The sequence below is a fragment of the Antechinus flavipes genome, chromosome 3, assembly GCF_016432865.1.
Source record: "Antechinus flavipes isolate AdamAnt ecotype Samford, QLD, Australia chromosome 3, AdamAnt_v2, whole genome shotgun sequence".
NCBI lineage: Eukaryota > Metazoa > Chordata > Mammalia > Dasyuromorphia > Dasyuridae > Antechinus > Antechinus flavipes.
In genome coordinates this window covers 495,465,450-495,492,656 of record NC_067400.1, presented here as the reverse complement: position 1 = coordinate 495,492,656, position 27,207 = coordinate 495,465,450, and the positions used below count along the sequence as shown (strand labels likewise).

Genomic DNA, 27,207 nt, shown 5'->3' with positions numbered 1-27,207 from the left:
AGTCACATTTGGGATTTTATTGGCAAAGATACCCAAGTGATTTGCGCTTTCTTTCTCTAGCTCATTTCAGAGTTAAAGAAATTGAGGCAAATAGGGCTAAACAACTTGTATCCAGGGTCACACAGTTAAATGTCTTGAGTCTAGCTTTGAACTCATAAAGATTCTTGATTTCAGGCCTGGCAACTCTATCCATTGTACTACCTAATTCCTCTCCTATGACCTCATAGTTAATAAGTTAAACAAGTTAGTAATTAATTAAAAGTCTTCCTTGGGTAATTTCTTTAAAGCATTTTTTTTTCTTTCAAAAATGAGTATTTACAAATAACTCAGCTGTAAATGATCATAAGAGTCTATTCCTCACAATTTATTCTATTTGGAGATACACTTTTAAAAGTGATTTTATGATTACCTAGCAAGCTTTTATTCACCTTGGATGAACAGGAGAGTAGCTATTTCCAAGTTGTAAACTATTTGTCAATTCTATTCTAGCAAATGGATTTTTGGAAATAAATTGCTGAATTGAAATTCCCTCTTGATTTAACTGAAGTCTTTACTCTTTTGTTCTGACAGGAAGTAATATGGTTTTAAATAATTAATTTATCCCCAAATAATGCTATTCTATTCCATAAACTGAATGATCACTCCCCCAACTCCTTTAAAGTGTGATTGGCATAGTCAATAACAATAATTTAATTTATAATGCTATAAATCCTCACTAAGATTAATCTTTAACAGTTCCCTCAACTTTAAAATTATATGACCATTATGCCACAAATGGTTATGAATTAAAACTTTTTAAGGCACATTTCAGTTTTTCATTTGTTTTTGATCTTAAAGAAGCAACACATACAACTCAAAACCCCTATGAAGAGAAAGAGTAGGGACACTTCAACTCTACTAAAATTTAACATGTTTTAAAACTTATTGTGATGACATAAATTCCTGGGATTCTAAAGTCAAATGTTTCCTTTGATAATTAATTTATCTGTCTATGCTTATCATGTGATAAATTATCTGTAGATTGTTAACCCAATGATTTCCTCATCGCCTTTTCAATAGCAATTCCCAGTGGTAGAAAGAAAAGCTAAACATCCATCTTCCATATGACAACCCTTTACATATTTGAAGAAAGTTACTGTGACCTACCTGCCTTCCATTTTCCAGATTAACCATACCTATTTCTCCTATTACATGGATGAACTGAGGACCTTCATGACACTGGTTATCTCCCTGGCACTCTAGCTTACTAGTGTTCTTCCTAAAATGCAGCACCCAGATCTGACTACAAAATTCCAGATGGGCCAGAATACTGGGGGGAGGGTGTTGAGATTTCTCTAGTCTGGGAATCATGCTTCTCTTAAGGCAGCCTAAGATGGCTCTAGCTTTCCACTACTGGCTCATCTTGAGAATCTGGACCCCTTTAAGATCTTTTCCAAATAAATGTATACCTCTTTTATCATACATACATACATACATACATACATACATACATACATACATTTAAAAAACTTGAATGTAAGACTATATACATTTATCCCTAACAGATTTCACCTTAATGTTATTAACCCATGTTTATATAATACTTTAAAACTTGGATTGCCCCCGACATACATTACTACCATGGAATGAAATAATTATTAGAGCAAGAAGTGGCTCAGAGATCTAGCAGAATTCCTTCATGTTACACATAGGGAAACAAAAAGCCAGAGTTGGAGGAAGGACTCCAAACCATATCCTCTGCCTCTAGAGTCATTGATCTTTCCATCTTATCAGCTACCTCTCATTTGAATCCTGTGAAATGGGTATTATTATTATTATCCTCCAGATAAGGAAATTGAGGTTTAAGGAGTTAAATGACTTGTCCCAGTCAGGAGATGATAAAGTGTCAGCAGGAGGTCTTCTTGCTTCCAAGTACAGAGTTTTCAATTGATCCAAATTCTAACTTTTATAGATATTTTTAAATCCTGATTTTGTTATCCAAGAGGTCAGCTAAAGGAAACAGGTGGTACTATGAAAAGATAATTGGCTCTAGATTAAGAAGTTCATTTGTTGTTCAGTCAAAGCTTTTCTTGTCAAAGATGCTGGAGAGAATTGTCAATCCCTTCTCTAGCTCATTTTGCAGAGAAGAAAACTGAGGCAAATAGTGTTAAGTAACATGCAGGGTTACACAACAAACAACTATCTGAGGTCAGAATTGAACTCACAAAGAAGGCTCTTCTAGGCTCCAGGTCCAGTACTGTATTCACAAGGCTACCTATCAAATCAAATTCCACTTCATTTTCTTCCATTTGCCTGATTTCAGGTAAAATCCCTTAAATTCAAACAATTCAATACAATTTAAAAAAATGTTTTAAGCACCTATTATGTGCAGAGTACTGTGTCAGATGCTAAACTTTTATTAAGTTTAAACAGATTAATTAAGATAAGACTATTAAGAAAAGGAAAGGTAACAGATCCCACTGTATTTCAAATTAGTGAAACTGTATCTTGACCATAATATTCATTACAGGGCACTCCATGATCTACAGACTGGCTACAGACAATACAATACATATACATACACTATGTGTCAATGGGGTGAAAAGTCTAGAAACAGTGCCTTAAGAAGAATAAATGAAATTGCAGTGGATGATTACAGAGTTAAATTGAACACTTAAAAAACCTACTTTTTGAGGGGCAAATAGTTGTGTTTTTTTTTTTGTGGGGGAGGAAGGGATGATAGTTGCCTTTAAATAATAATTTGGAGACATATCAAACTCAAGGATTGTAAAGTATCAGAAGTCAAAATTTGGATTAATAAATGGAAATTACTGGAATGCAGTTTTCAGCTCAACATAAATTAAAAAACCTGTAATGACCAGAGTTCTTTCAAAATAGACTAGATTGCTTTGTGAGGTTAACAAGCCTCTTTTAGTGAAAGCATTTAAACCTGACAACTGAATACTTAGACAATTCAGCAGGAAGTGGAAGATAGATTAGCTACTGGAAACACAATTGTCTGATGACTGGGGAATAATGCAATATCACTATGACATAAGGAATGATGAATGAATTATTTCTATTACTTAAATGACAGAAAATGAGAGCATGAGTTTTTACACACACACACACACACACACACACACACACACACAAACTCTCATCAATCACAAGTCAGAGTCAATATCATAGTGTTAAAATTAAAGGATAGATCCCTTCATTCAATAATAGTTAACTTTTTCTCATAGAATATATTCTGCAATGTGGTATTCTTGGATGTTTTTTGGGGGAATAGCTATTGCATGGAAAGAAAATGTATTCACATTTATCTTTGAAAATGAAAACATTAAAAAAAAATTGAACTTGGAAAGTGCATCATAAGACTGACTCTGTTTCTTTGAGTGACTTCCTCAAGGTTGGTCATGGAAGAAAATAGAGATTATCCACTAACCCTCCTTCCCCACTGTTAACTGACAAGTATCTAAAAGAAAACTCTGGAGATTTATAAGGGAGAGAATCACCCTTCAAATAAACATACATCTTAGAAAAAAAGGATGTGCTTTTGTTCAGATACAGTTTGGACTAAACAGTCTCTGAAGTTCAGCTCTGAGACATGGTAATTTGCAATTTAAGTAAATAAATCAAGGTTGTTTTTCCCTTAAATGAGATCATGTTTTGATGCTTAGTCTTTATTCAAATTCTTTAATTAGTTATGGCTACTAAAATGCTTATTGCTTCTCAAATTTCTAGAGCCACCTAATTTTCTGACAACTACTACCTTTTTCTTTCTTCCTTCACTAAAAATAATTACTGATATATAAACAAACATCAGATGCCTTGGGAAGCTAATCCTTATATCACATTCTATCCTGTTATCTCAAGGCAAGGGGGTGTGAGGAGGAGAGGATGAAGGAAGGAGAGGGCTTTGTGATTTTCTGAGCAGGGTTCCAAAAAGTAGAATTTATAGCAATCCTCCTAGTAGTGCCATGACAGCACTACCTGCCAGACTTTGTATGTATGTCTTGCCTAGCTTTACAGCCATGACCAAAGGAAGCAATGATGCACAAAATGATTATGGCCTGAAGGCACAAGCAACAAATTAAATGTAGCAATTAAATCTTGCCAAACTTCTGGTCTTCTTCTTAGAAACAGGATAAAGATTTCTATGATAGAAGGTTACTAAAGAAAATGTAGGTGGTTTTAAATCACTAGGAAAAACAGGCAGAAAAAAAACTAACTTCTGTCTGATAATATTTGCAAATAATCTCTACGTAGGGAGAGTTCACAGAATTTAAAGCAGAAAGGGACTGTGGTCAACTCTCTCTTCTGAGCAAGGGGAAGTGAATTATCCCAAGGTCACAGATTTTTTCCACTCCATCTCATCAAAAATTTCATATCACACATCATTCAGTAGTTTTCTTCCCTTCATTCTTCTTTGTCCCAAACTCATATTTAATAGTTTCATAGACATTAACTCAATGGACCCTCAAAACAACTCCAAATGATCACCTGAAATCTCATTATCATGCTGCTAACTCAGCCTTGGACACTCAACACATTCCTGCCTCCCTCAGTCTGGCACATATTAGGGGTTTGTATTATATTGTATTATCAGATAGATAAAATAGATTCCAATCCAGGTCTTCTGAATCTTAAATCCAATCCTATTTTCATTATGTCATGCTGCCATCCATAAAGTACATCATATATCACAAATTCTTTTGCTTTTTTGGGAGGGAATCTTAGTGAATATTACCAAGATGTGAAATCATCAAACCAGGAATTAAACCATGTAACTGGTAAGTGGTGGAATTAATCATTTCTCTAGTCATTATAAGACAGTTGAGTTTTCATTATTAAAAGTGTTGGGTTTCTTTTTAAAAACAATATATTGCTTTTTATGTAAAAATTTCTGGCAATTTACTTAAGTATTTTCAGGTCCTGGTTTGTTTCCTACTCCCATAAATTCCATTAAAGAATTTACATTTTCTAGTCTGAGTCTCTTGGTGTTTTAACAATATGGCAAATTAAGCAAAATTTCAGGTACCAGTCAGTTATTTGGAGCAATTTTTTAAAATAAAAAATATTGCTTCTATTTGGTATCATGTCAAATGATATTTATTTGAGAAGCAACATAATTAACTATTTTATTACTCATAGAAAAGACTGTTTTGATAAAGGAAAAGTTGGAAAAAAAAAAGCTATAGTCTTTAGTATTAACAATGAACCATTTTTTTTAAAGAAATATTTGGAGGGCTTGAGGGGACATTGATATTAATTTTTATTAATGACTGATTTAAAATTTCCTTTTCTGTGGCTAAAGAACCAGTTTTTATAAAAGATTCTAAGTCTACATTTACAGAGCACACCCTTCCCCCAAACCCAGATGGCAATGTTCATTAACTCCTTAGGAATTAGATCCTAGCCCAAGTCTCTTGAAAATAACAGTTCAAAGCAACTTTTTAACAGGCATAGTTCTTTCCTCCCTTGAAGCTGTGGCTCCAGTATATTATTTTGTTTAACACAAATGCACTTATTTTTACCCTCTTGGTGTACACATCACTTTCAGAAGCACACATCACTAACATTAACACTAACAATATTAATTCAACTCTTTACATTAAAAAACAGGAAAAATAACTTTTCATATATGAACCATTCATTAATTGTCAGTATTTTGGCATAGGTTTTCAGACCATTCTGAAAAAAACCATAATATTTGTGCTTTCATTAGCATTTTCTTTTACTGGAGAATTGTTCAAACATGTGGTAAGAGTTTAAAAAATAACAAACCAAAATCTTCAAATTGTATTAAGAAAATGTCTATCTAGATTTGGGGTTATCTCGATAATGCAAAAGTCATTAGAGAAAAGAACCACCTTGGAATTGATAACATATAGTTTTATTTTCACAGTTCATCACATAGTTTTATCTCCTAAAAAAAAAATAAAAGTTGCACTAGCAACACCCTGGATTCACAACAGTGTTTAGAGTGTTGCAATAAATTCTTTCAAGAGAACCATGGGATGATTAGCATTTTTAGGCAAAGCATGTCTCATATAGAAATAAAACAAATAATAGGTGCTACAACTATATTGATGTAATATTCACTTATTTGGATTTTTCTTTAAAAAGAAATAGGAATTTTTTTTAAAAAGTGATCCATCAATGAAGAGAAAGGTGAGCTTTTGGCTCAACCTTTGCCGAAATCTGCTGATAGATATACTTAACAATTTATGCTAAGAAAGTGTCTAAAATGTCCATTATCTTTTGACACAGGGATCTTACTTCTAGGCAGATACCATCAGAAGGTCCCCTATACACTAAACTATTCACAGTAAGTATTTTTTATAGTAGCAAAAAATAAAATAAAATAAATCTGAAAACAAGAATTGCTTATTGATTGGAGAATAGCTTTAAAAAATGTTTTATACGAATACAATAGAAATCATATGCCATGAAAAATCAGAAAAGCACAAAAAAGATATATGAACTGATATGGAATATAATAAACAGAATCAGGAAACAACATATACCAAAACTATAATATTAACTCCCCCCAAAAAAGAATCTTAATATAAACATGTTGAAACAATCTTATCCTTAAAGAGAAAAACTCTGAAGAGGTAGATGACTATTAGATATGAAACATAGCATCTATCAGTGGATAAAGATTTGGATCTGGAATCACAAAATCCTGAATTCAAATCTACCCTTACTTAGTAGTTATGTGACTCTAGACAAGTCACTTAAGTGCTGTTTGCTTCTGTTATCTCAACTGTAAAATGGGAGATGTTAATAGCACCTTCCTAGTAGGGTTGTTATGAAATTATATGTAAAAGATGTTTAGCAAAGTGCATGATAGACAGTAAATACTACAAAAATGCTTATTCCTTTCTCCTCTTCCTGATCAAGACTTGATTGGTTAATGAGTTTTATTGAAACTAATTTTTTTTTAATTCATTGTTGCAAAGGATGGCTGTCTGGGTTGGTTGGTAAGGGGAGATTATGAAGATGTTGTTTAAAAAATGAGAATTAAAAATTTCTTTAAAATGAAACTTATAGGGACAACTTATATGTTTCATTAAGACTTTGAAATCACAATAAATGACTCTTTGAATGCTCTACAACAGAGAATTACAAATAATAGAAATAGAAAAAGGAGATGGGCAACAAATGAGAAGCCCACATACAGCAAAACAGAGCAACACCTGTACATATGCTCTGTTTCAAACTCCAAAGTTACAGGTCTACTTTATTCAAATCACAGCCGATAAATAATAACTATTTTAACATAGATGTTTTGGAAAAATAGGTATAGTTATCTCACTAACACTGTAAGCACAAATATACCACTTCATGTTGGAGAGACTCAAAAGGTCAAAAAGAGTGGGCCAGAAGGAAGGGAAAGGAACTCTTTATATTTCCTTGGCAGAAATAATAAAATGTAACCCACAATACAATATGTACAATTCCATATTTCAAGGAAAACTCCTTCAAATTCAACAGCAGCTAGCAGCTTGTCTCTATTTGCTGTCACTCTATATCAGAGAAACCCACAGGCTTTTTTTTCTATTTTACCCCTTCCTCCCCACCCCCTCCAGTTACACTTGAGCTCTCTGACTGAAAAGGTCTGGAACAGATTAAAAGTCGGGCCACAAAATAAAAAGCCTTGGCATGTTGTCAAGCCTGTCTGGGATGTGTATCCCATACACAGTGGGCCCAAAAAGGGAAACTGAAGACAGTTGAGAACTTCGTGAAGCTGAATCTCAGGACATTTCTAGTTGTGAGGTTCGGTTTTTGTTGACTGGGGATGAGGGACTTACGTGATAAGGGACAAGAAAGGCAGAGAGCTCATTTATTTTTAAAGAAGGAAAGGCCACGTTAATTGTTAATGGAACTTTACAATAATCACAGCAAGTTATTTCATCCCACTCCCGTAGCTGAAATCATTGCTCAAAAATGAATTGTTTTGTTCTAATTCATGACCTTTGCTGCTTAGCTCAGATTTTATTCTCACTCTACTTCACAAATGCTTAAATTGAAAAAATGTAACACGACTGGTTTTGTTGTTGTTTTAAGACATGGAAAAGCTGAGTCTATTTTTTTTCCTGGGATGATTTAGAGAAACAGGGTTGATATCTCTCTAGTCACTACATTTATTACCTCTCATAGTTTCTTGGTTTCCTGTTTCAACCACAAAGCCTTATTCATGTAATAAACAGAAATCAAAGTTGGAAAGTACTTGCTGTATTACCTCTACAACATACAAACAGGTCTGCAGCTCAAAAGACTAGTATTTAAGCTAAACCATATATCTGTCAAAACTGACGGTCTTGAAGTGGGCTCCACCTTTGCCTTGACTTGAATAGTGGGTTCAACCTGTCTACCAGACTGTTCAGTCAATTGAGCTTCCTTGATGTTTTACCTAAGGATAATCACTCTCCTTCACCTTTTGGTAAAAGGTACCCACACAGTCACATGAGATTAGTAATGCTTTGGATAGCCTAGTTATTTTAACTAAGCAGACCTAAGTTTTTCCAAGGCTGTATTTAGATGGCATTCACAGAGTTAATGCCTCTTTCTCATAAGGGCCCTGCCAGTTGTTGTTAGGTCAACCCCTGTAAAGCTTCAAAGATATTTTATCCCCTTAGCCTGACCTACTCAGTGATCTGCACACTGTTTTCATTTAGCTGCACTGAGTCCAAAACTAAAGCTTCAAAACCACAATGATCTGCTCCTTTTTATACTCATTTTTCCATAGCTCTGGAAAAATACCTCGGAAATCCAACTAAAGAGACTGAAAATAGTGAATTATCAGCATAATAAACTAAGAACAAATTCGTACACCATTATCAAAACATACACACTTGGGGGATGGAAAGTTAATTTGAGGTAGGAAGAGGATGTGGTAATTAAGAAAATTAACTTATTTTGTTGTGGTTGGGGAGGAACTAAAGGAGGAGGAGGAGGGAGGAAGGGAGAGAAAAAGACAGGGTGGGGAAGAATGGGGAGAAAGAGGAGGGAAAGGGGAAGAGAAGAGGGAGAGATGACAGATTGTTTGTGAAGTCACATTATACTCATTAATCCACTTCCAAGATGATGGTTGATATTTCATTTAAAGCACAGAGTTGAGTTGACATGAGTTGGAAACCATGTCAGTAGAAATGAGGCATAAGAATATGTTGATTACATCACAGAAGAGAGCTGAAATTATGAGCTGGTACGCAGGTTTCAAATGCTGCTTGACAGCCTGATTATTATTATTATAATTTGAAAAGACCTTTAAGTAAGGTCATTGTGTCTCACAAAGATTTGTGATGAGCAGTGACTTGGTCGGTTAACCCCAGGATGCCTGGCAAACTAAAAGGTTTGGCTAAATAACTAACCTGGAACTCCAAGATTCTAAAATTTAAAACAACAAAAGTGTGGGAAAAAAATAGCACTTAAAAAAGTAAGGTGGGTTCTGCAGACTTTTCTAATGCTATTAATTTTTAATGTCATTTACATTTAAACACATGCACACAGAGAAAGAGTAACAAGAAATATTCTAAAACATTTGTCTGAGATGAACCTTTACCAAAACGAGGGTCAAGCCTTGGGTCTAGCCAAGAGGTGGTCTTGTTCTTATGGTTTATGTAGTAAATTTCTCCATCCTGGGTCATGGCTTGTTCCCATCCATCAGGAAGGGGCCCTGCAATATAGAAGGAATTCATTGTTGGCTCTTTATTTGCTGCAGCTGAAAAATTGTTCTATTAAAAAAAAAAAAAAACTTCACATATAAAACAATTCATGAAACTAAATTGAGTCTATGTATGCTGAGAGAAAAGTCATGATGACCTGCTACTCATCCATTACATCAAGCAAACAAAATAAGAATTTATGCCTTTCCTAATGATTAATTTTGTTTTAAAAACCATATTTTGTAATGTGCTTTTTTAATCCTTTATTGTAATATAACAACTTTTCTAATTTCAAAATCCCCTTTGATATACTGAAATACATCTTTATTGTTATAACCTAAAATGATGCTTATGATAAATTAGGTTTATCAAAATGAGCAAAAATGAGAGCCACACAATTTTCTCTTACTTTAGTGAATAACTTCAATATTGCTACCACTCAAGCAACCTCTACAAATATTGAGGCTCCCAAGATTAAGGGAACTAAGGACATAAACCTTAAATGTACTGAATTTTACTCACTCTCTCCCTTTCCCACAGAAGATACAAGTAGAGAGTGTTATCCCACTATCCCAGTCACAATATAGTGGGAAGGTCTGAAGATTTGGAGTCAAAAGACCTAGATCTATATCCCAGTTCTGGCACTCAATGGCTAGTACTGTGAGCCCCAGTTTTCTCTTCTATAAAAAGTGAATAATAATAATACATATACTGCAGTGTTTTGTGAGGGGAAAAGATACTATTACCCATGAAACATACCAGCCAAATCACCTAAATTTTCTACACTTTCTAAAGATGAGCAATTTAACACAGTATTATGGAAAGAATGCTGCATCTAAAGTCAGGAGAGAGTAAAAGCTTATCTCTAACAATTACAAGAGTGAACTAGTATAACTTTTGTGATATCAGTTTTCACATTTGTAAAATAGGGTAATATTGGATATAATATAATATGGATGTAGTGTTTATAGTACCTACCCCACAGGACTGCTTTGAGAATAAAATGAAATTTTATATATATATATATTTTAAAAATACTTTGAAAAACTTAAAGGGCTAAACATCAAGTTAAGTCTTATCATAATGAAGTGAATTTGGTCTGTATGGACAAATTACAACAGTCAATGGAAGGCAAACAACAGTCTGAATGAAAATACCCTATACTAACTGCTTTCCAAGTAGTCAGTGTAATATACTTAAAAAAGAATAAAGTCCTTCTCTTTGGAAAGTTCTATAGGACTTAGTTTCTTACTTAAGACACTGGTGGAAAAAGAAAAGCCCCAGAAAAAAGGGTGCAGTATATTGGACCTCGTGTCAAATTTTGTGTCTACCCAAATTTTTGGATGGAGGAATCAAAGAATATATTCAAGATGTAGACATAAACTAAAACAAACAAACAAAATGCATCACAAACCAAGTAATTGCTTTGTGGAGAAGCAACATAATGACAGAAAGCTTCAAATGAACAGCAATTAGGGATCAGGAGGGAGCAAAACATGGGCCATAAAACAATGTTGAGGATATAACTGGAATTCCTCTATGGAATGAGGGCATTTTATTCTCATCTCCCAAATCCCTAAAATCCCCCACCACCATATCTCCACTGTCATTTCTAGGCACCTTTTTTCTTGAAGTTCTTGTTACATTCTAGTAGTCTGCCTCTTTTCACATAGGCAGATGGTCCTTGAGAGGTTCTCTGGTCTAGAAATTCCATCTATCATCCTGCAGCCAGCCCAGTTCTGGCTCTCTCTTGACTTGCCCCTTGAACCATACACATCAATCACCAGGCTGATAAGCAAAAGCTTTCTCTTTGATCTTCGAGAGAGTTCTACTACCTTTATAAACCCAGGATTATCTCCAGGATGATTTAGTGCTGGAAGATTTCAGGTGGCTCATCTTAAATATATACCTTGGGTAAAGAACTACTCCAAATTAAACTGACACCTGGTCAGCAAGGCAGATACAAAAAATTATAATCAGAGACCTTAGGGTTGCAAGAGGACACAGGAACCAACTAATCCAACAAGAATCTGAAGGAATTCCAACTGTACCTGACAAGGGGTCTTCTAACCTTTGCTAGAAGACTCCAATGAAAGAGAACAATTGGTCAACAAACGTTTATGAAGCATTTACTATGTACCATGCACTATACCAAGTGCTAGAGATGCAAATTAAGACAAAATGGTTCTTTCCCTCAAGGAGGTGGGGAGACAATGTGTAAATAACTAGGAACAGATTAGACATACAGGATAGGTGAAAGGTAAGTTAGATTAGACTTTAACAACTACTGAAGAGGTTTGGAAAGGCCTTCTTCAGAAGGTGGAATATGAGTGCTCACTCTTGTGGGAAACGTACTCCACTTTCCTGGAGAGCTCTGATGATTTAGATGATTTTTTTTAATCCTTAAGAAATTCTGGCAAAGGAAACCAGATCAAATGGATCTGCCCATTTGTAACTGTGGTGTTTTACCCAGGCTCCAGATTCCAAATCACTGAACTGGGACTCATCACTGTGTTCAAACAAACCTAAATGGTGCAAATGGAAAACTATGTTTTCCTACAAGTAGGACTCTAGTTCATGTGTCTTACGCTTTTATGTCTCTCTTCCTATACCATTTTTTCCCCCTCCACCATCATAAATCAGTTGAGTTTGGAATTGATCTTGCAATTTCTACTCTTTTTTTCGAATGGAAACATCTGAATAAAAGTGGATTCAAAGACAGAGGACTAGGTTCAAATCTAAATTCTGCCACTTACTCCCTCAGGAGGTTGCTTCATCCCTCTGAACCTGTTTACTCACCTGTAAAATGAAGGTGACAGTGGTACTCAATATCTAATGTTTACACAGCTCTTTAAAGACATCTAATATACAATACCTGATTTGATTCTCACAATCCTATAAATAGATACTACTATTATCATTCCAATTTTACTAAAAGACAAAGAGACTAAATAATTTGCCAAGGTCACAGTAAGTAATATCTGAGGCAGGATTTGATCTCTGATTTTCCTGAACCCAAGTGCAGTATATAACCTCTAAGTTTTCTTTCAGTCCTAAAGATATTATTCTATAATTCTACTGCTAGTCCAACTAAAGCTCACAACCTCACTCACTGTTTTATTGCATTTGAAAATATAAAACTATTCTTAGTCCCAGGAGCACAAAAACAAGCTGGCTGCTAGGATTTGGTTTTTTGCTGATCCTTGTGATGAACCTCAAAATTGGCTAGTAAGCAACTCTTTATGTACATTTTAGAAATATGTTTCATAACAAAAGAAAAAGATAATTTGCCTAAATTAGCATCTTCTAAATCTCAATTCAGAATCACAGAATTTCAGGGCTGGAACTTCAGAGGCCATTTAGTTCAAATCATACCCCCCAAATATTCCTTTTACCACACATATATAAAGTGGTTATGCACTCTTTGCTTTAAGACCTCCAGTGAGGATGAAACATTACTTCTACAGAAAGCCCACTCTACTTCTGGATCACCCCAACTATAAGGTTTTCCCTTACATTAAGGACTAACTTTGCCTTTTGCACTTATTCCATCAACTTCCACTTATAGCTCCTACATTTACCTGAGCTTTAGACTAAGATCAGTCCTTGTTAGACTTAAAAACAGGCATTATGTCTCCCAAGAATCTTTGTCTTTTCTAAGCTCAATATCCCTAGTTCCTTTAACTGATCTTCATTTGGCATAGATGCTATTAAAAAGGACACTCCCCAGCTTACTACTGTTCTTCCCAAGATATGGCTCCCTAAATGAAATACAATACTTTAGATGCAGTCTGACCAGTGTGTTGTAAAGCAAAATTATCACTTCCTCCTTCCTAGACTTAATCCTGTTCTTAATTTAGTTTTGACTCTAATTAGCTTTCTTGATTGACAAAGGGCACTGCTGACACATTGAATCTGGAGTACAGGAAAAGATGCAAGATCTATTTTAGATTTTAGATAGTTTAGATAGTTAGTTTAACTATCCATGTAATTTTCCTCTATCTTGCGTTTGTGTATCTAGCACAAAGGTTCTAGTTTAGAAAGATCACTTTATTCTCTACGTCTCTGAGTTATTCCCAGAATAATGTTTGACTATCACACCAGCAAAAAAGGAATTTTAAGTAAGCAGAACAGATTGGGGGAGGAGGGGAGAGTTCTACATAGAAAAGTTTAGTTATTTTAATGAGAAGTAAAGCAAGCTACAGAAATTTGGTTAAGGGCAGATGACACAATTTAATATACTATGAATGACATATACTGATGACAGTCAAATTTGGATCATTTAGTTTGGGGAGAACATATTATGTTGCTCCTGGTTGGTAGATTGCTTGCTTGGTTGCTATGGCAGAAGTTCTCTTTTCTTTGCAACATTAAAAATAAAAACAAACAAAATTCTACTCAGGGCATGGTGAGTGACTCATTATTAAAATGACTCACTATTAATGTCCTGTTCCTGATTAAGGACCCTCTTGAATTAGAGATAACTAACTGAAGACAAACAAAAGTGTATGAAATGAAAAGGTCTAGACCTTCCTAGAACTCTTGGAATCATGCCCAGTTTTGTTTTTATTGTCCAAAAACTTAGGAACAGCAAGTAGGCCAGCAGAAGAAATGAATGGTTGCCAAAAAAACAAAAACAAATTATAATTAGTTCACAATGTAGACTAAAGAAATTTACCAGAGAAATGAAAAATTAAGAAGAATTAGTTGAAGTTTGGACTATAGAAAGTTAAAACTCAATCAGCTCTCAAATTGTGACAATAAATTTATGATTACAAATTTATTTCTGAATATTTCATTTGCTTAATTATCACTTATCATATATAAGACAAAACAGACTAGTTAAGTTCTCTTTAGAGAACTTCTTTACTCACACAGCTTCAACTAGGCAGAATGGTGTAAAGGAAAGAATACCAGTCTTGCAGTAAGAAAGGATCAAGGTGTGACTCTTGCCTTTAAAATCTACCTTACATAAAGAATTAAATTATAAATAAATTAGAGGAACATAGGATAGAGTTTAACTCTCAGACTTGTGGAGTAGAAAGAAATTTGTGACCAAAGATGAACTAGAGATCATTATTGATCACAAAATAGAAAATTTTGATTATATCAAATTAAAAAGCCTTTGTACAAACAAAACTAATGCAAACAAGATTAGAAGGGAAGCAACAAACTGGCAAAACGTTTTCACAGTTAAAGGTTCTGATAAAGACCTCATTTCCAAAATATATAGAGAATTGACTCTAATTTATAAGAAACCAAGCCATTCTCCAATTGATAAATGGTCAAAGGATGTGAACAGACAATTTTCAGATGATGAAATTGAAACTATTTCCACTCATATGAAAGAGTGTTCCAAATCACTACTGATCAGAGAAATGCAAATTAAAACAACTCTGAGATACCACTACACACCTCTCAGGTTGGCTAAGATGACAGGAAAAAATAATGATGAATGTTGGAGGGGATGCAGGAAAACTGGGACACTGATGCATTGTTAGTGGAGTTGTGAACAAATCCAACCATTCTGGAGAACAATCTGGAATTATGTCCAAAAAGTTATCAAACGTGCATACCCTTTGATCCAGCAGTGCTACTACTGAGCTTATACCCCAAAGAGATACTAAAGAAGGGAAAGGGACCTGTATGTGCCAAAATGTTTGTGGCAGCCCTGTTTGTAGTGGCTAGAAGCTGGAAAATTAATGGATGCCCATCAACTGGAGAATGGTTGAGTAAATTGTGGTATATGAATGTTTTTTATTTTACTTAATAATAACTTTATATTGACAGAATCCATGCCAGAGTGATTTTTTTTACAACATTATCCCTTGCACTCGCTTCTGTTCCGATTCTTCTCCTCCCTCCCTCTACCCCCTCCCCTAGATGGCAAGCAGTCCTATATATGTTAGATATGTTGCAGTATATCTTAGATACAATATATGTTTGCAGAACCGAACAGTTCTCTTGTTGCACAGGGAGAATTGGATTCAGAAGGTAAAAATAACCCGGGAAGAAAAACAAGAATGCAAACAGTTCACATTCGTTTCCCAGTGTTCTTTCTTTGGGTGTAGCTGCTTCTGTCCATCATTGATCAATTGAAACTCAGTTAGGTCTCTGTTTTTTTTTTTTTTTGTTTTGTTTTTAATTTTTATTTAATAATTACTTTATATTGACAGAATCCATGCCAGGGTAATTTTTTTTTACAACATTATCCCTTGCACTCGTTTCTGTTCCGATTTTTCCCCTCCCTCCCTCTACCCCCTCCCCTAGATGGCAAGCAGTCCTATATATGTTAGATATGTTGCAGTATATCCTAGATACAATATATGTTTGCAGAACCAAACAGTTCTCTTGTTGCACAGGGAGAATTGGATTCAGAAGGTATAAATAACCCGGGAAGAAAAACAAAAATGCAGATAGTTCACAATCATTTCCCAGTGTTCTTTCTTTGGGTGTAGCTGCTTCTGTCCGTCATTTATGAATTGAAACTCAGTTAGGTCTCTTTGTCAAAGAAATCCATTTCCATCAAAATATGTCCTCATACGATATCGTTGTCGAAGTGTATAATGATCTCCTGGTTCTGCTCATTTCACTTAGCATCAGTTCATGTAAGTCTTGCCAGTCCTCTCTGTATTCATCCTGCTGGTCATTCCTTACAGAACAATAATATTCCATAACATTCATATACCACAATTTACCCAGCCATTCTCCAATTGATGGGCATCCATTCATTTTCCAGTTTCTAGCCACAACAAACAGGGCTGCCACAAACATTCTGGCACATACAGGTCCCTTTCCCTTCTTTAGTATCTCTTTGGGATATAAGCCCATAAGTAACACTGCTAGATCCATTGTGGTATATGAGAGAGGCTTGGAGAGACTTACGTGAACTGATGCTAAGTGAAATGAGCAGAACCTGAAGATCATTATACACTTCGACAACGATATCGTATGAGGATGTATTCTGATGGAAGTAGATTTCTTTGACAAAGAGAAGATCTAAATCAGTTTCAACTGATCAATGATGGACAGAATCAGCTACAACCAGAGAAGGAACACTGGGAAACGAATGTAAACTGTTTGCATTTTTGTTTTTCTTCCCGGGTTATTTTTACCTTCTGAATCCAATTCTCCTTGTGCAACAAGAGAACTGTTTGGTTCTGCACACATATATTGTATCTAGGATATACTATAACATATTTAACATATATAAGAGTGCCTGCCATCTAGAGGAGGGGGTGGAGGGAGGGAAGGGAAAAGTTGGAACAGAAGTGAGTACAAGGGATAATGTAAAAAATTACACATGCAAATGTACTGTCAATAAAAAGTTATAATTATAAGGAAAAAAATTACCTTATAATGTAATTCTTGGCAAGGTTCAACCTCTAAGTATTTACTTTATGCAAGACAGGAATCAAAACAAAATAGTCCCTTATCTTCCAGGGGCTTACATTTTACTAGTTCCCCATCTTTTTCTAGGGATAATATTGTCATGACCCACCATAAATAGCTGTCATGAGGAATTTTTGTAAAATGGGGATAACACCGCTCAGGATAGTTGTGAGGTCAAATGAGAAAATACACAGTGCCCGAAAACTCTTATTGTGTTTTTAAGCTATTAAAGTTTAAAACTTTGAGAAGTGAAATGCCTTCCAAATTTTAAAATGCTAAATAAATAGTAATTGTTTGGCTATATAGGTCAAATTGTGTATGTAACTACATTAAGCATCCCATAGTACCACTAAAAGGAATCATCCAGTCTTTTCCAAAAGATTTTTAGGGAAGGAAAACAAACTAAATTCCTAGATATCCCATTTCACTTTGGGACAGAACCTACATCTACTTGCCACCCTCTAACTTTCACCCCTTATTCTTGCTTATATTGAATTTAATTCAACAGACATTAAGTACTTAGTATAAAGGTGTACTAGGGAAATACATCACTTGAACAGATACATATAATTTAAGGAGAAAAAACACAAGTAGCAATAGAGATCAGAAAAAGTTTTCTGTATAAATTGGCACCTGAGGAGAACACTAAAGAGAAGTCTTCTAAATAGTGAACATGAAGGAGCTTTCCTTGTCATATCCAATCCAAGTCTTCTGTGTTTTGGATATTCTTTCAATAGCTTCCCTCTGGACTGTGCTTCAGAATCCTGAGGTTTAATAGGTACATTTTTTGCCTTCTCTTGCCTGGAATCAAGCCTCCATATCACTTCCAGGCCATCACTTCCAAATGATGCTGCTGTATATACTTTAACCCACAACCTCATTCCACTTGCCCCAGCTCCAGTTAGTGTTGTCTTCTATAGAATGTAAGCTTTTTGAAGGGAAGAACTGTTTTCCCCCCTTGTATCCCAGAATTCGATACAGTATGTAGAGTAAATATTTAATAAATAGCTTTTCAATCATTTGATGATTTATTCAAGGCACAGTGAACAGTGCAAGTGATAGAAAGCCAAGTTTGAGGAAAATCAAATAGGCAAATTGGGCTAGAACTGAAAATATGTGAAAGGGAATAATGTCAATTAAGTCTGGAAAGGTAAGTTGGAGTCAATCTGTGAAGGACTTTAGAGGACAAATTTAGGCTTTTGTGAGGTTTTTAAGCAAGGGAATGATATGGTCAAATGCCAGCACTTAGCCTAGTACTTGACATATAATGGATGTTTTGTTTGGCTGAGGCAATTGAGGTTAAGTGACTTGCCCAGAGTCACACAGCTAGGAAGTGTTAAGTGTCTGATGCCAGATTTGAACTCAGGTCCTCCTGACTTCAGGGCTGGCACTCCATCCACTGTGCCACTTAGCTGCCTCGACACAATGGGTGTTTAAAAAAAAAAATTAGCTGACTGTGCTTAAGGATAATTATTTTAGCTTTGTATGGAGGATGGACTGATTGAATAAGGAAGAATGTGGAAGCAAGAAACCCTCTAGGAGGCCAATATGATAGTTTAGGCAAGAGTGATGAGAGCCTGATGGAGGAAAGAGTTATCAGTGGTTAGCAACCAAATAGATATAGAGGATCAGAAAGAAGGAAGTGTCCAAGGTTGTGAATCCAGGTGACTGGAAGGATGATAACACACTTACCAAAAATAGTGAAATGGAACAGGGATATTTGTAGGAGCAAAGATAGGAGTTTTTAACATATTGCATTTGAGATCTTTTTACTCCTTTTTCTTTTTTTAAAAAACATGTTATGGTCTAGAGGTCTCTCACCATCCTAATTACCTCTCATCTAATTATTCTTCATCCATAGAAAACTCTGCCTCCTTAAATATGGTATTGAATAGAATAGCTAACACACATGAGGAAATAAGGACTCAACAATACAAATGTATTAATACTGTTCAAAACATCTGTCAAAGTCTAATAAAATGAAATTTAATACAGATAAATGCAAAATCCTGTACCTGTTTTAAAAACAAACAAACACAACTTCCTAAAAAAAGAATGGAGGCATAGGCAGATAGTAATAATTCCTGTGAAAAAGATGTGAAAATTATATTAAATGACAGACTCAATATTTGGCCTGGTATGGGCAGCCTCCCCCTTCTCCATACTCCATCCTCCCAAAAAATTCCTAATGCAAGTCTAGGTTTTATTGAGAAGCAAAAAGTTCTATTTGAGGAAAATAAGAACCTTATTGTATTCTTCTGTTCTTTTTATTTATTTTTTAATTATAGTTTTTTATTTACAAGTTTTATGCCTGGATAATTTTAAAGCATTGACAATTGCCAAACCTTTTGCTCCAATTTTTCCCCTCCTTCCCCCCCTCCCCTCCCCTCGATGGTAGGTTGACCAATACATGTTAAATATGTTAAAGTATAAATTAAACACAACATATGTATACATGTCCTAAGAGTTATTTTGCAGTACAAAAACAATCGGATGCTTGTGAAGGAAATCAAAAATTCAGGTGGCCAAAAATAGAGGGAGTGGGAATTCTATGTAGTGGTTCATAATCATCTCCCAGAGTTCTTTCCCCGGGTGTAGCTGGTTCAGTTCATTATTGTTCTATTGGAACTGATTTGGTTCATCTCATTGCTGGAGATGGCCACGTCCATCAGAACTGATCACCTATTGAAGTATATAATGATCTCCTGGTCCTGCTCATTTCAGTCAGCATCAGTTCATGTAAATCTCCTTCAGGCCTTGAAAAGAAGATTCTTATAGTGGATAGAGGATCAGATAGAATAAACTCCAAATCTCCTTAAAATTTTAAGGTTAAATGACTCTATATAAACAGTCATAGCTGAATATCATGATACGTGCCTATATCCTATACTTCTGGGAAGGTCTTAGGCTGGTGGATGGCTTGAGTTCAGCTAAGAGTTACAGAAGGACTAAAGCTAATTAGTTATCCACACTAAGTCCCAACACCAATGCTGAGAGATCCTGGGAATGGAAACCACTAGGCTGACTAAAGAGGGATGAACCAGGACTGATTGGGAAAAGGTTAAAGATTCAGTGTTGATCAGTATAGAAACTGGACCTGTGAATGACCACTGCATTCCAACTTGAGCAAAATCTTCCCCCATACTTATCTACCTTTCCACCCATCAACCACCTATTTACCTACTTAAATAAATAAGAAACCCTTTGGCATAAGATGGATTTACAATTCAGATATAAATATTAGGATTGAGAACTGGAAGGGACCCTGGATTATCATCAAGTCCAACTCCCATACTTTGCAGGGGCCTTCAAAGAAAACTAACTTGGCCCAGGTATCACTAGTAAGTAACTAAAATCAAGATATGAATATTCTTTAGGGAGAAAGATTGAAATCAGAAAAGTAACTGCCACTCTGAACCTCTTTTAGGCCTCTAAAGATTTTTAAAACATGGAATCTTCCCATGCTAAATTAATCTCAGACATTTTCTCTGATTATAATTTTCATATTTGTAGACTAGATTTTTGTACAATAAAAGTCAACTATAGTGTCAACTCTCAATCAAGTTAAAGTCCCAAGTAACCTTGTAAAAAAATGTATACCATAAATGGTGAAATGAAATGTTATTAGTGACTGTAAAATTCTGTATCATACTTTCCCACCATAGCATCAACAAGATTCTCAAAGACTCTGAAATCAGAAACACATGGCAAAACATAAGAGGTAGCCTGGTTCAGTGAGGGAGAAAAAAATATTGGTTTTGGAGTCAAGGGGACTTGTGTTCAAATTCCAGCTGACATTTTCTATCGTGTAGCCTTAGGCAAGTACCATGTAAATTCTGGGCTTTCTTCTGTAAAATAATAAAGATAGATTCTCAATGACCTCCAGCTTACTTTTCATCTCTAAATCTAAATCTCATGCTCCCATGAACCAAGGAACAATAGCAAAAATCCAGTTAGTAGAAAGATTTACTGTAGTTTAAATATGGCTCAAATGTATTTTGGTTTTAGCTCTTCCTGAATTTTTATCACTTTTCTGCTCCTAGATATATTTTAGGTACTAGATTTCATGTGGACAACTAGTGGACAAAGTGCTGGGTCTGGAGTCAGGAAGATTCATCTTCTCAAGTTTAAATCTGATCTCAGACACTTATTGTCTATGTGACCTAGGGCAAGTCACTTAGCTCAGTTTGCCTCAGTTTCCTCATCTATAAAATAAGCTGGAGAAGGAAATGGCAAATTGCTCCAGTATGTTTGCCAAGAAAACCCCAAATGGAATCATAAAGAATCAGACACAAATGAACAACAATATTTCATATCTGAACACATTCTCTGGCTGTTCCCCATACCTGGAATATTGTACCTCTTCATATCCACCTCTTAACTTCCCTGGCTAAAGTCTGATGTTCTCCATAATCTTCCATAATCTTCATGCAATCCCCTCTGACGCTATCTTCAATTTATCCCATATATTGTTTGTACAGTTATTTACATGGTGTCTCCTCCACTATACTGTGAGCTCCTTAAGAAGAACATGGGCTGGTTTTTCTGGCTTACTTCTGTTATCTCTAGTACTTCACATAGGGTCTGGAATATAATAGATATGAAATAAATACTAAATGACTGACGAATTTATTTGATAATGTGTGACATAAAATAGTACCAGTAGATTATGAAAAAAAGGAAAAAATGTAAAAATTACATTGTGGTACTATTGAAAAAATTCTGAATTTAGAGTCAAAAGACCTAAGTTTGAATTTCACCTCTTCTATGTGACTTTAGGCAAACTGTTTAATTTTTCTGGACTTCAGTTTCTTCATTTGTAAAATAAAAGATTGGCCTTTTGTTGTAAAATTGTTTCAGTCATGTCTGACTCTGTGACCTTATTTGGGGTTTTCTTGATTTGCCATTTCCTTTTCCAGCTCATTTTACAGATGAAGAAACTGAGACAAACTGGGCTAAGTGGCTTGTGTGAGGGGTCACATAGCTACTAAGTGTCTTAAGCCAGATTTGAACTCATGTCTTTCTGACTTCAGACTTCATACTCCATTCACTATACTGTACAGCTTCCTAAGATGATCTCTAAAGTCCTTACCAATTCTAAACCTATAATCTATTGAACATCTATATAATGAACTCAGATGAAGAACAAGTCAGATCTTAGGTAACAAGAAATATAACTCTAACTTATATGTGATTTTTACATTATTAAATGGGAAATGACAACTATTCATTTACTGTTTAGACTTTTTGAGAACAAACCTAATTAAGCACAAAGAACTTTCTTAAATTGCAATCTCTGAGTCAGCTATTTGAAAATGGGTAGTATAATATGGGAACTTCAAGATGTTAGAAATTAAAATAAGTTGATTTTAGAAAGTCATTTGCATACAATGAGTAATATCTTCTTAAGTAAAACTTTAAAACTGATCTTGCCTCCATATGTCTTTAATAAAATCTTTTAATTTCAGTAAAGTAGGGAAGGGGATGGGGAAATGATACCACTGTAGGTTAAAAAAGAAAGAAAAAAATCATCCTCCAGAGGTTCTTGTTTATATTTTGAACATGATTTCAGAAACCCACAGCTACTGATGTCACAGGGTTTAGACTCACAGCACTATCCTTATATGGTAGTTTATGAATATCATTTTATAAGAATTAACATCTTGATCCTTCACACAAATATTTCTCTCATGAGTCATAAAATGATTGTAGCAAGACAGTAACCAGAAGAATTTGGAAATCACTAAGGAAAATAAAAATTAAACTTTAACTAGTATCATTTCTATAAATCACTTATTATTCAGTCACTATAACTTTCAAGACCAAGTCAGGAGAACTGAAACATTTCTATATCCTTTATATGCCTCCAGTGATGTAAGCTGTTACAAAGCACAGAAGACTTACTTAACTTCTCTGAAATAAGCAAGTACTCAGCAGAGCATGAACAGAGGCATAAACTCTGTGATGTGTTTTGAGTTTTAGGTCTATTAAAATATGTTGCGGGCTGGAAAATCACAGGACCACAGATTGGAAATTGGATGGGAATCATTTACTACTTCTCTTCTCAAGAGATCACTTCTACTCTCTCACTTTACTGATTATGAAACTCAAACCCAGAGAGATGTAGGGACCTGCCCAAGATCAGAGGTAGTAAGTAAGCAACAGATGTAGGATTGGAATTCATATTTTCAATCTCCAATTCAATTCTTTTTATCATTTTTATCTTGTATACATGTTGACTACAGACTCCTTTTTTCTAAGGTCTTAGGCTATAAAAGGGAAAAGAAGAGGTAACAGAGTTAAATATTTTTTTAAAATGGAGAAAAACTGGGTATAATTATAAGCAGCAGGGAAAGTCAGTGGAGAAGAAAAGATTAAAGATTATAAAAAAAGTGGATGTTTGGAGGGAGGGGGGAGCATGGACACAGGTTTTTCAGAGACTGCTAATTACTGGAAATTCTAAATCGATTACAGGCTAAGAGGGACATCAATAGCTGAGTAGCAGTAGCAACAAGGTCAACCTCCCTATCCCCAATTAGGATTAAACGAACTGAACCAGAAAAAAAATTGGTGCCACAGTAGCAGGAGGTATTAAGAGAAAGAAATAAGTTTGAGTTAAGGTCAAGAAGAAGACTCAGGAAGGCCATCACCTACAACTAGCATCTATGTAGGGACAGAAAGCTCAAGCTAAAGCTGCCAGTTTTTATATTCAGCATCTTCAGGAATTAATGAAAATTTCCAAAAAAGGTAGCTATGATTGTGTGCAGAAGGAAGGGATAAAAAAGTATTCAAATAACACTAGATAAATGAATTGAGCCTATCATGATAGGATAATCATATCACTAGAATCAATGCATTATTGGAACATGGAAATAGTAAACTTTTAGAATTACACCAAAAAAACTCCAGTTTTGGTTCTATATGCATTCTCAGACCAGATAAGGCCAATTGACTCATATCTTTCTATACTTCAAGGCTTTTTCCAGTCTTTTATGGGGTGACTTGGAGACCAGGTCATGCTCCCTGCTCTAGGTTACCACCCTCTCCCTAAACACCTTCTTTAGTGGGCACACAAGGACAGACCTCGTATCCTTCCAGACTTTCTGGGGCTTTGCCTTTACTTATTTCTGCCACTTGTGAGGTGGGTTTCATGGAACCTCACAAGAGACAAAATCAGCATCTTTCATGAGGTTGAGGAAGGATCTTGAACAGTTGTAAATTAGTCTTCCTTAACAGACCTCAGTGATTTTAATCCTAGATGCTGATAGACAAACCTTTTCCCCTATCCTAAACTTCTTGTTTCCTTATTCTCTCCATCCATCTTTTCTTCCCATTGTCTCACTGCAAATCTACCCATCGTTTTTTCTTGTGGAAAATCTGCTCCATAATGAACAAATTTCTTTTCATCCAAAATGCTTTCCTGTCTCAATCCTTCCATATTCTGGCAGTCACTAAGATCCAGTTCCCTTCTGATGAGACTACCCCTGGATGTTTTTCAGCACTGGCTGCAATTTCACTGATACCCTGAATTAACTAGTTGGGGTACAAAAGATGAAATTGTCACTTCTAGACATTAACCATCATCACTCAGCAACATCTCCTTTTGAGATTCATACTATACACATTTATCATTCAATCCAAATCCTGGTGACAATTATTTGCTGATGCCTGCTATTTCCCTTTCTCTCACAATGAGTTTAGTAGACGATTATCTTTCCCACCCCAACTCCTGCCTTTATATTAAGGGATTTCAACAAATAGGTTAATGCTTCCTCAAATACCTTAACTTCCTAGTTTCTCATTCTAGTATTATATAGACCTTTTCTTCCATGCTACCTCAACCTTAGCTGTACCACAGAAATGGCCAAAACATTCATCTTGCCATCACCTCTAAGTATTCTACTTTAGATTAATGAACTCTGAAATTTCTTTATCTAACCGTAATTTTTGATCATTCCATATGGTCCTTACCTCTGTTCTTCATTCTCACTGCAATTTTCATTCCTTCATTTCTCATTGCTCTCCCAGATCATCACCTTTGCAACAATCCCATTCTCTTCCCTTCCTTTTCTTGATCCTCTGGTGAATCAGTCAAACTCTACACTATCTTCAACTATTAAGTTTCTTGCCTCTGATCTTATTGCCAATCACATCTGGACAAACTCCAAACCTGGAATAATCTCAACATATACCCCCCTCTTCCTCACAACTATTCATAAGTTCATGATCAGGACTGGAGAAAATATCAAAATTGCTGATTAGATACATTATAAATTTGTTATATGATCGCAAGTGGGTCCTTCCTGCAAGTAAGGTATTCAGTTTTCATCTCTCTAATTGATTTGCTATCTTACTTAATATAGCAACAGATATTCTAAACATTTTTAACCTTCCTCAAGCCTCCTATTACATCTTTTCTCCATCTTCTCAAAGGGGGACTGCAATCATAGGAAAAAAAAGAGGCCATTCCATGAAGGTTCTCTATTCTCCCATTCTTCCAAATGACTCACAGACACCTTTCCTCATTATCCCTTCAAATCCCCTCTTTGAAAAAGGTGACCAATCTCTTTGCCAAGGCTAATCCCCTAAATGCATCCTTTGATTTCATTTCATTCCATCCCATATTTTCCAGCAAACTGCCCTAACATTACCCCAACTCGCTAGTTTTCAATTTCTCCTCATCTACTGCTTCCTACAAAGAAATCCACGTCTTCCTCAACTTTTATTAAAAACAAAACCAACATACAATAACCAAAAACCCCCAAAATAACAAAATCTGATCAGTTAATTTTAGAGAAGTCTGAAAAAATTTACTCAAACTGATGCTGAAGGAAGCAAGCAGAACCAAGAAAACACTGTATACAGCAACAGCAAGCTTGTGCAATGATCAACTATGATTGATTTGGTTCTTCTCAGTAGTTCATTGATTCCGCAATCCTAACAAACTTTGGGTGGAAAATGCCATCCTCATCCAGAGAGAACAATGGAGACTGAATTTAGACCAACACATAATATTTTCACCTTTTTCATTCTCATTTTTCCCCTTTTGTTCTGATTTTTCTCTCCCTACATGATACACATGGAAATATGTAAACGTACAATTAAAAAGTTTCCTGTGTAACTGAGGAAAGCAGAAATAAATTTAAAAAAAAACTATTACTTTATTCAACCATAACCACTAATTATCACTTGATAATTCTCCCTTTCTCAGCACCCCTGAAGAAAAGCCATCTTTAATGGTTGCTTCCACTTCTTCACTTCTGATTCATTTCTAAAACTTCTTCAATTTGGCTCATCATTGAACTCAATCTTCTTGGTATACTCTACTAAGTAAGTGTTAATAGCCAAATTGAAATGCTTTGTTTTTTCCTCAATGTTCATCTTTTTTTTTTTTTTTAAAACCGTTTTGCATTTTTTGACTTTCTGAATACTTTCAGTTTCTAACATGTTTTTCTTCTGGTTCTACTTCTACCTGTCTGACTGCTCTTTTACAGGCTTCTTTACTGGATTCTCATCTCATTAGTCACTGGTGTCCTGTATGACTCCATATGGGGGGGTCTTCTTTTCTCCTCCTATAATTATTCTCCTTATCCTATACATTGATAATAACATTAGCTTCAACTAAATTCATTTACCCAAGCAGATGATTCTCAGACCCATATATCTAGCCCCAAGGCTCACTCCTGAGCAATGGTTCCATATAAACTGCTTTTTGGATATCCTGAATTAGATATCCTAAAAGCAATTCAAATTCAGTAATTCTAAAGAAGAGCTCATCTTTCTCCATAACTAGGCTTTTAGTAACTTAGTTACTAAAAATTAGTAACTAATTACATAGTTACTAGTTACATAGTAACTTTCCAATTATTATGGAGGGTACTACCATCCTCTCAGTTGTGTAGCCTAAAAATACTTAGTATCAACCTATTCTCCACACTAGAACTTAATCAGTGCATAAATCTAGTTCTTTATATCTTCACAACATCTTTTGTGGATGTCCTCTTCCAGGAATGTACTGGAGATTGTTTTAACAACCTGTAAGAATTGAGTATTAAATTTTATTTATTTCTTTCTTTTTTATTATAGCTTTTTATTTACAAGTTATATGCATGGGTAATTTTGCAGCATTGACCATTGTCAAACCTTTTGTCCA

At 35.1% G+C, this 27,207-nt stretch overlaps 1 protein-coding gene across 9 annotated transcripts in view; it reads right to left on the bottom strand.

Annotated features, from left to right (window-relative positions):
• The window catches only part of YAP1 (Yes1 associated transcriptional regulator), a 151,335-nt gene that overhangs the window by 36,007 nt on the left and 88,121 nt on the right, over positions 1-27,207 (bottom strand). For 3 of the 9 annotated variants that reach the window (XM_051986868.1, XM_051986871.1, XM_051986873.1), the window contains exon 4: positions 9,554-9,673. The exons of 3 other annotated variants lie outside the window; for them this stretch is intronic. In XM_051986868.1, the coding sequence (XP_051842828.1) occupies positions 9,554-9,673 (120 nt within the window). The remainder of the gene's footprint in view (positions 1-9,553; positions 9,674-27,207) is intronic. 3 more of the 9 variants (XM_051986870.1, XM_051986872.1, XM_051986874.1) reach the window with 1 other exon arrangement.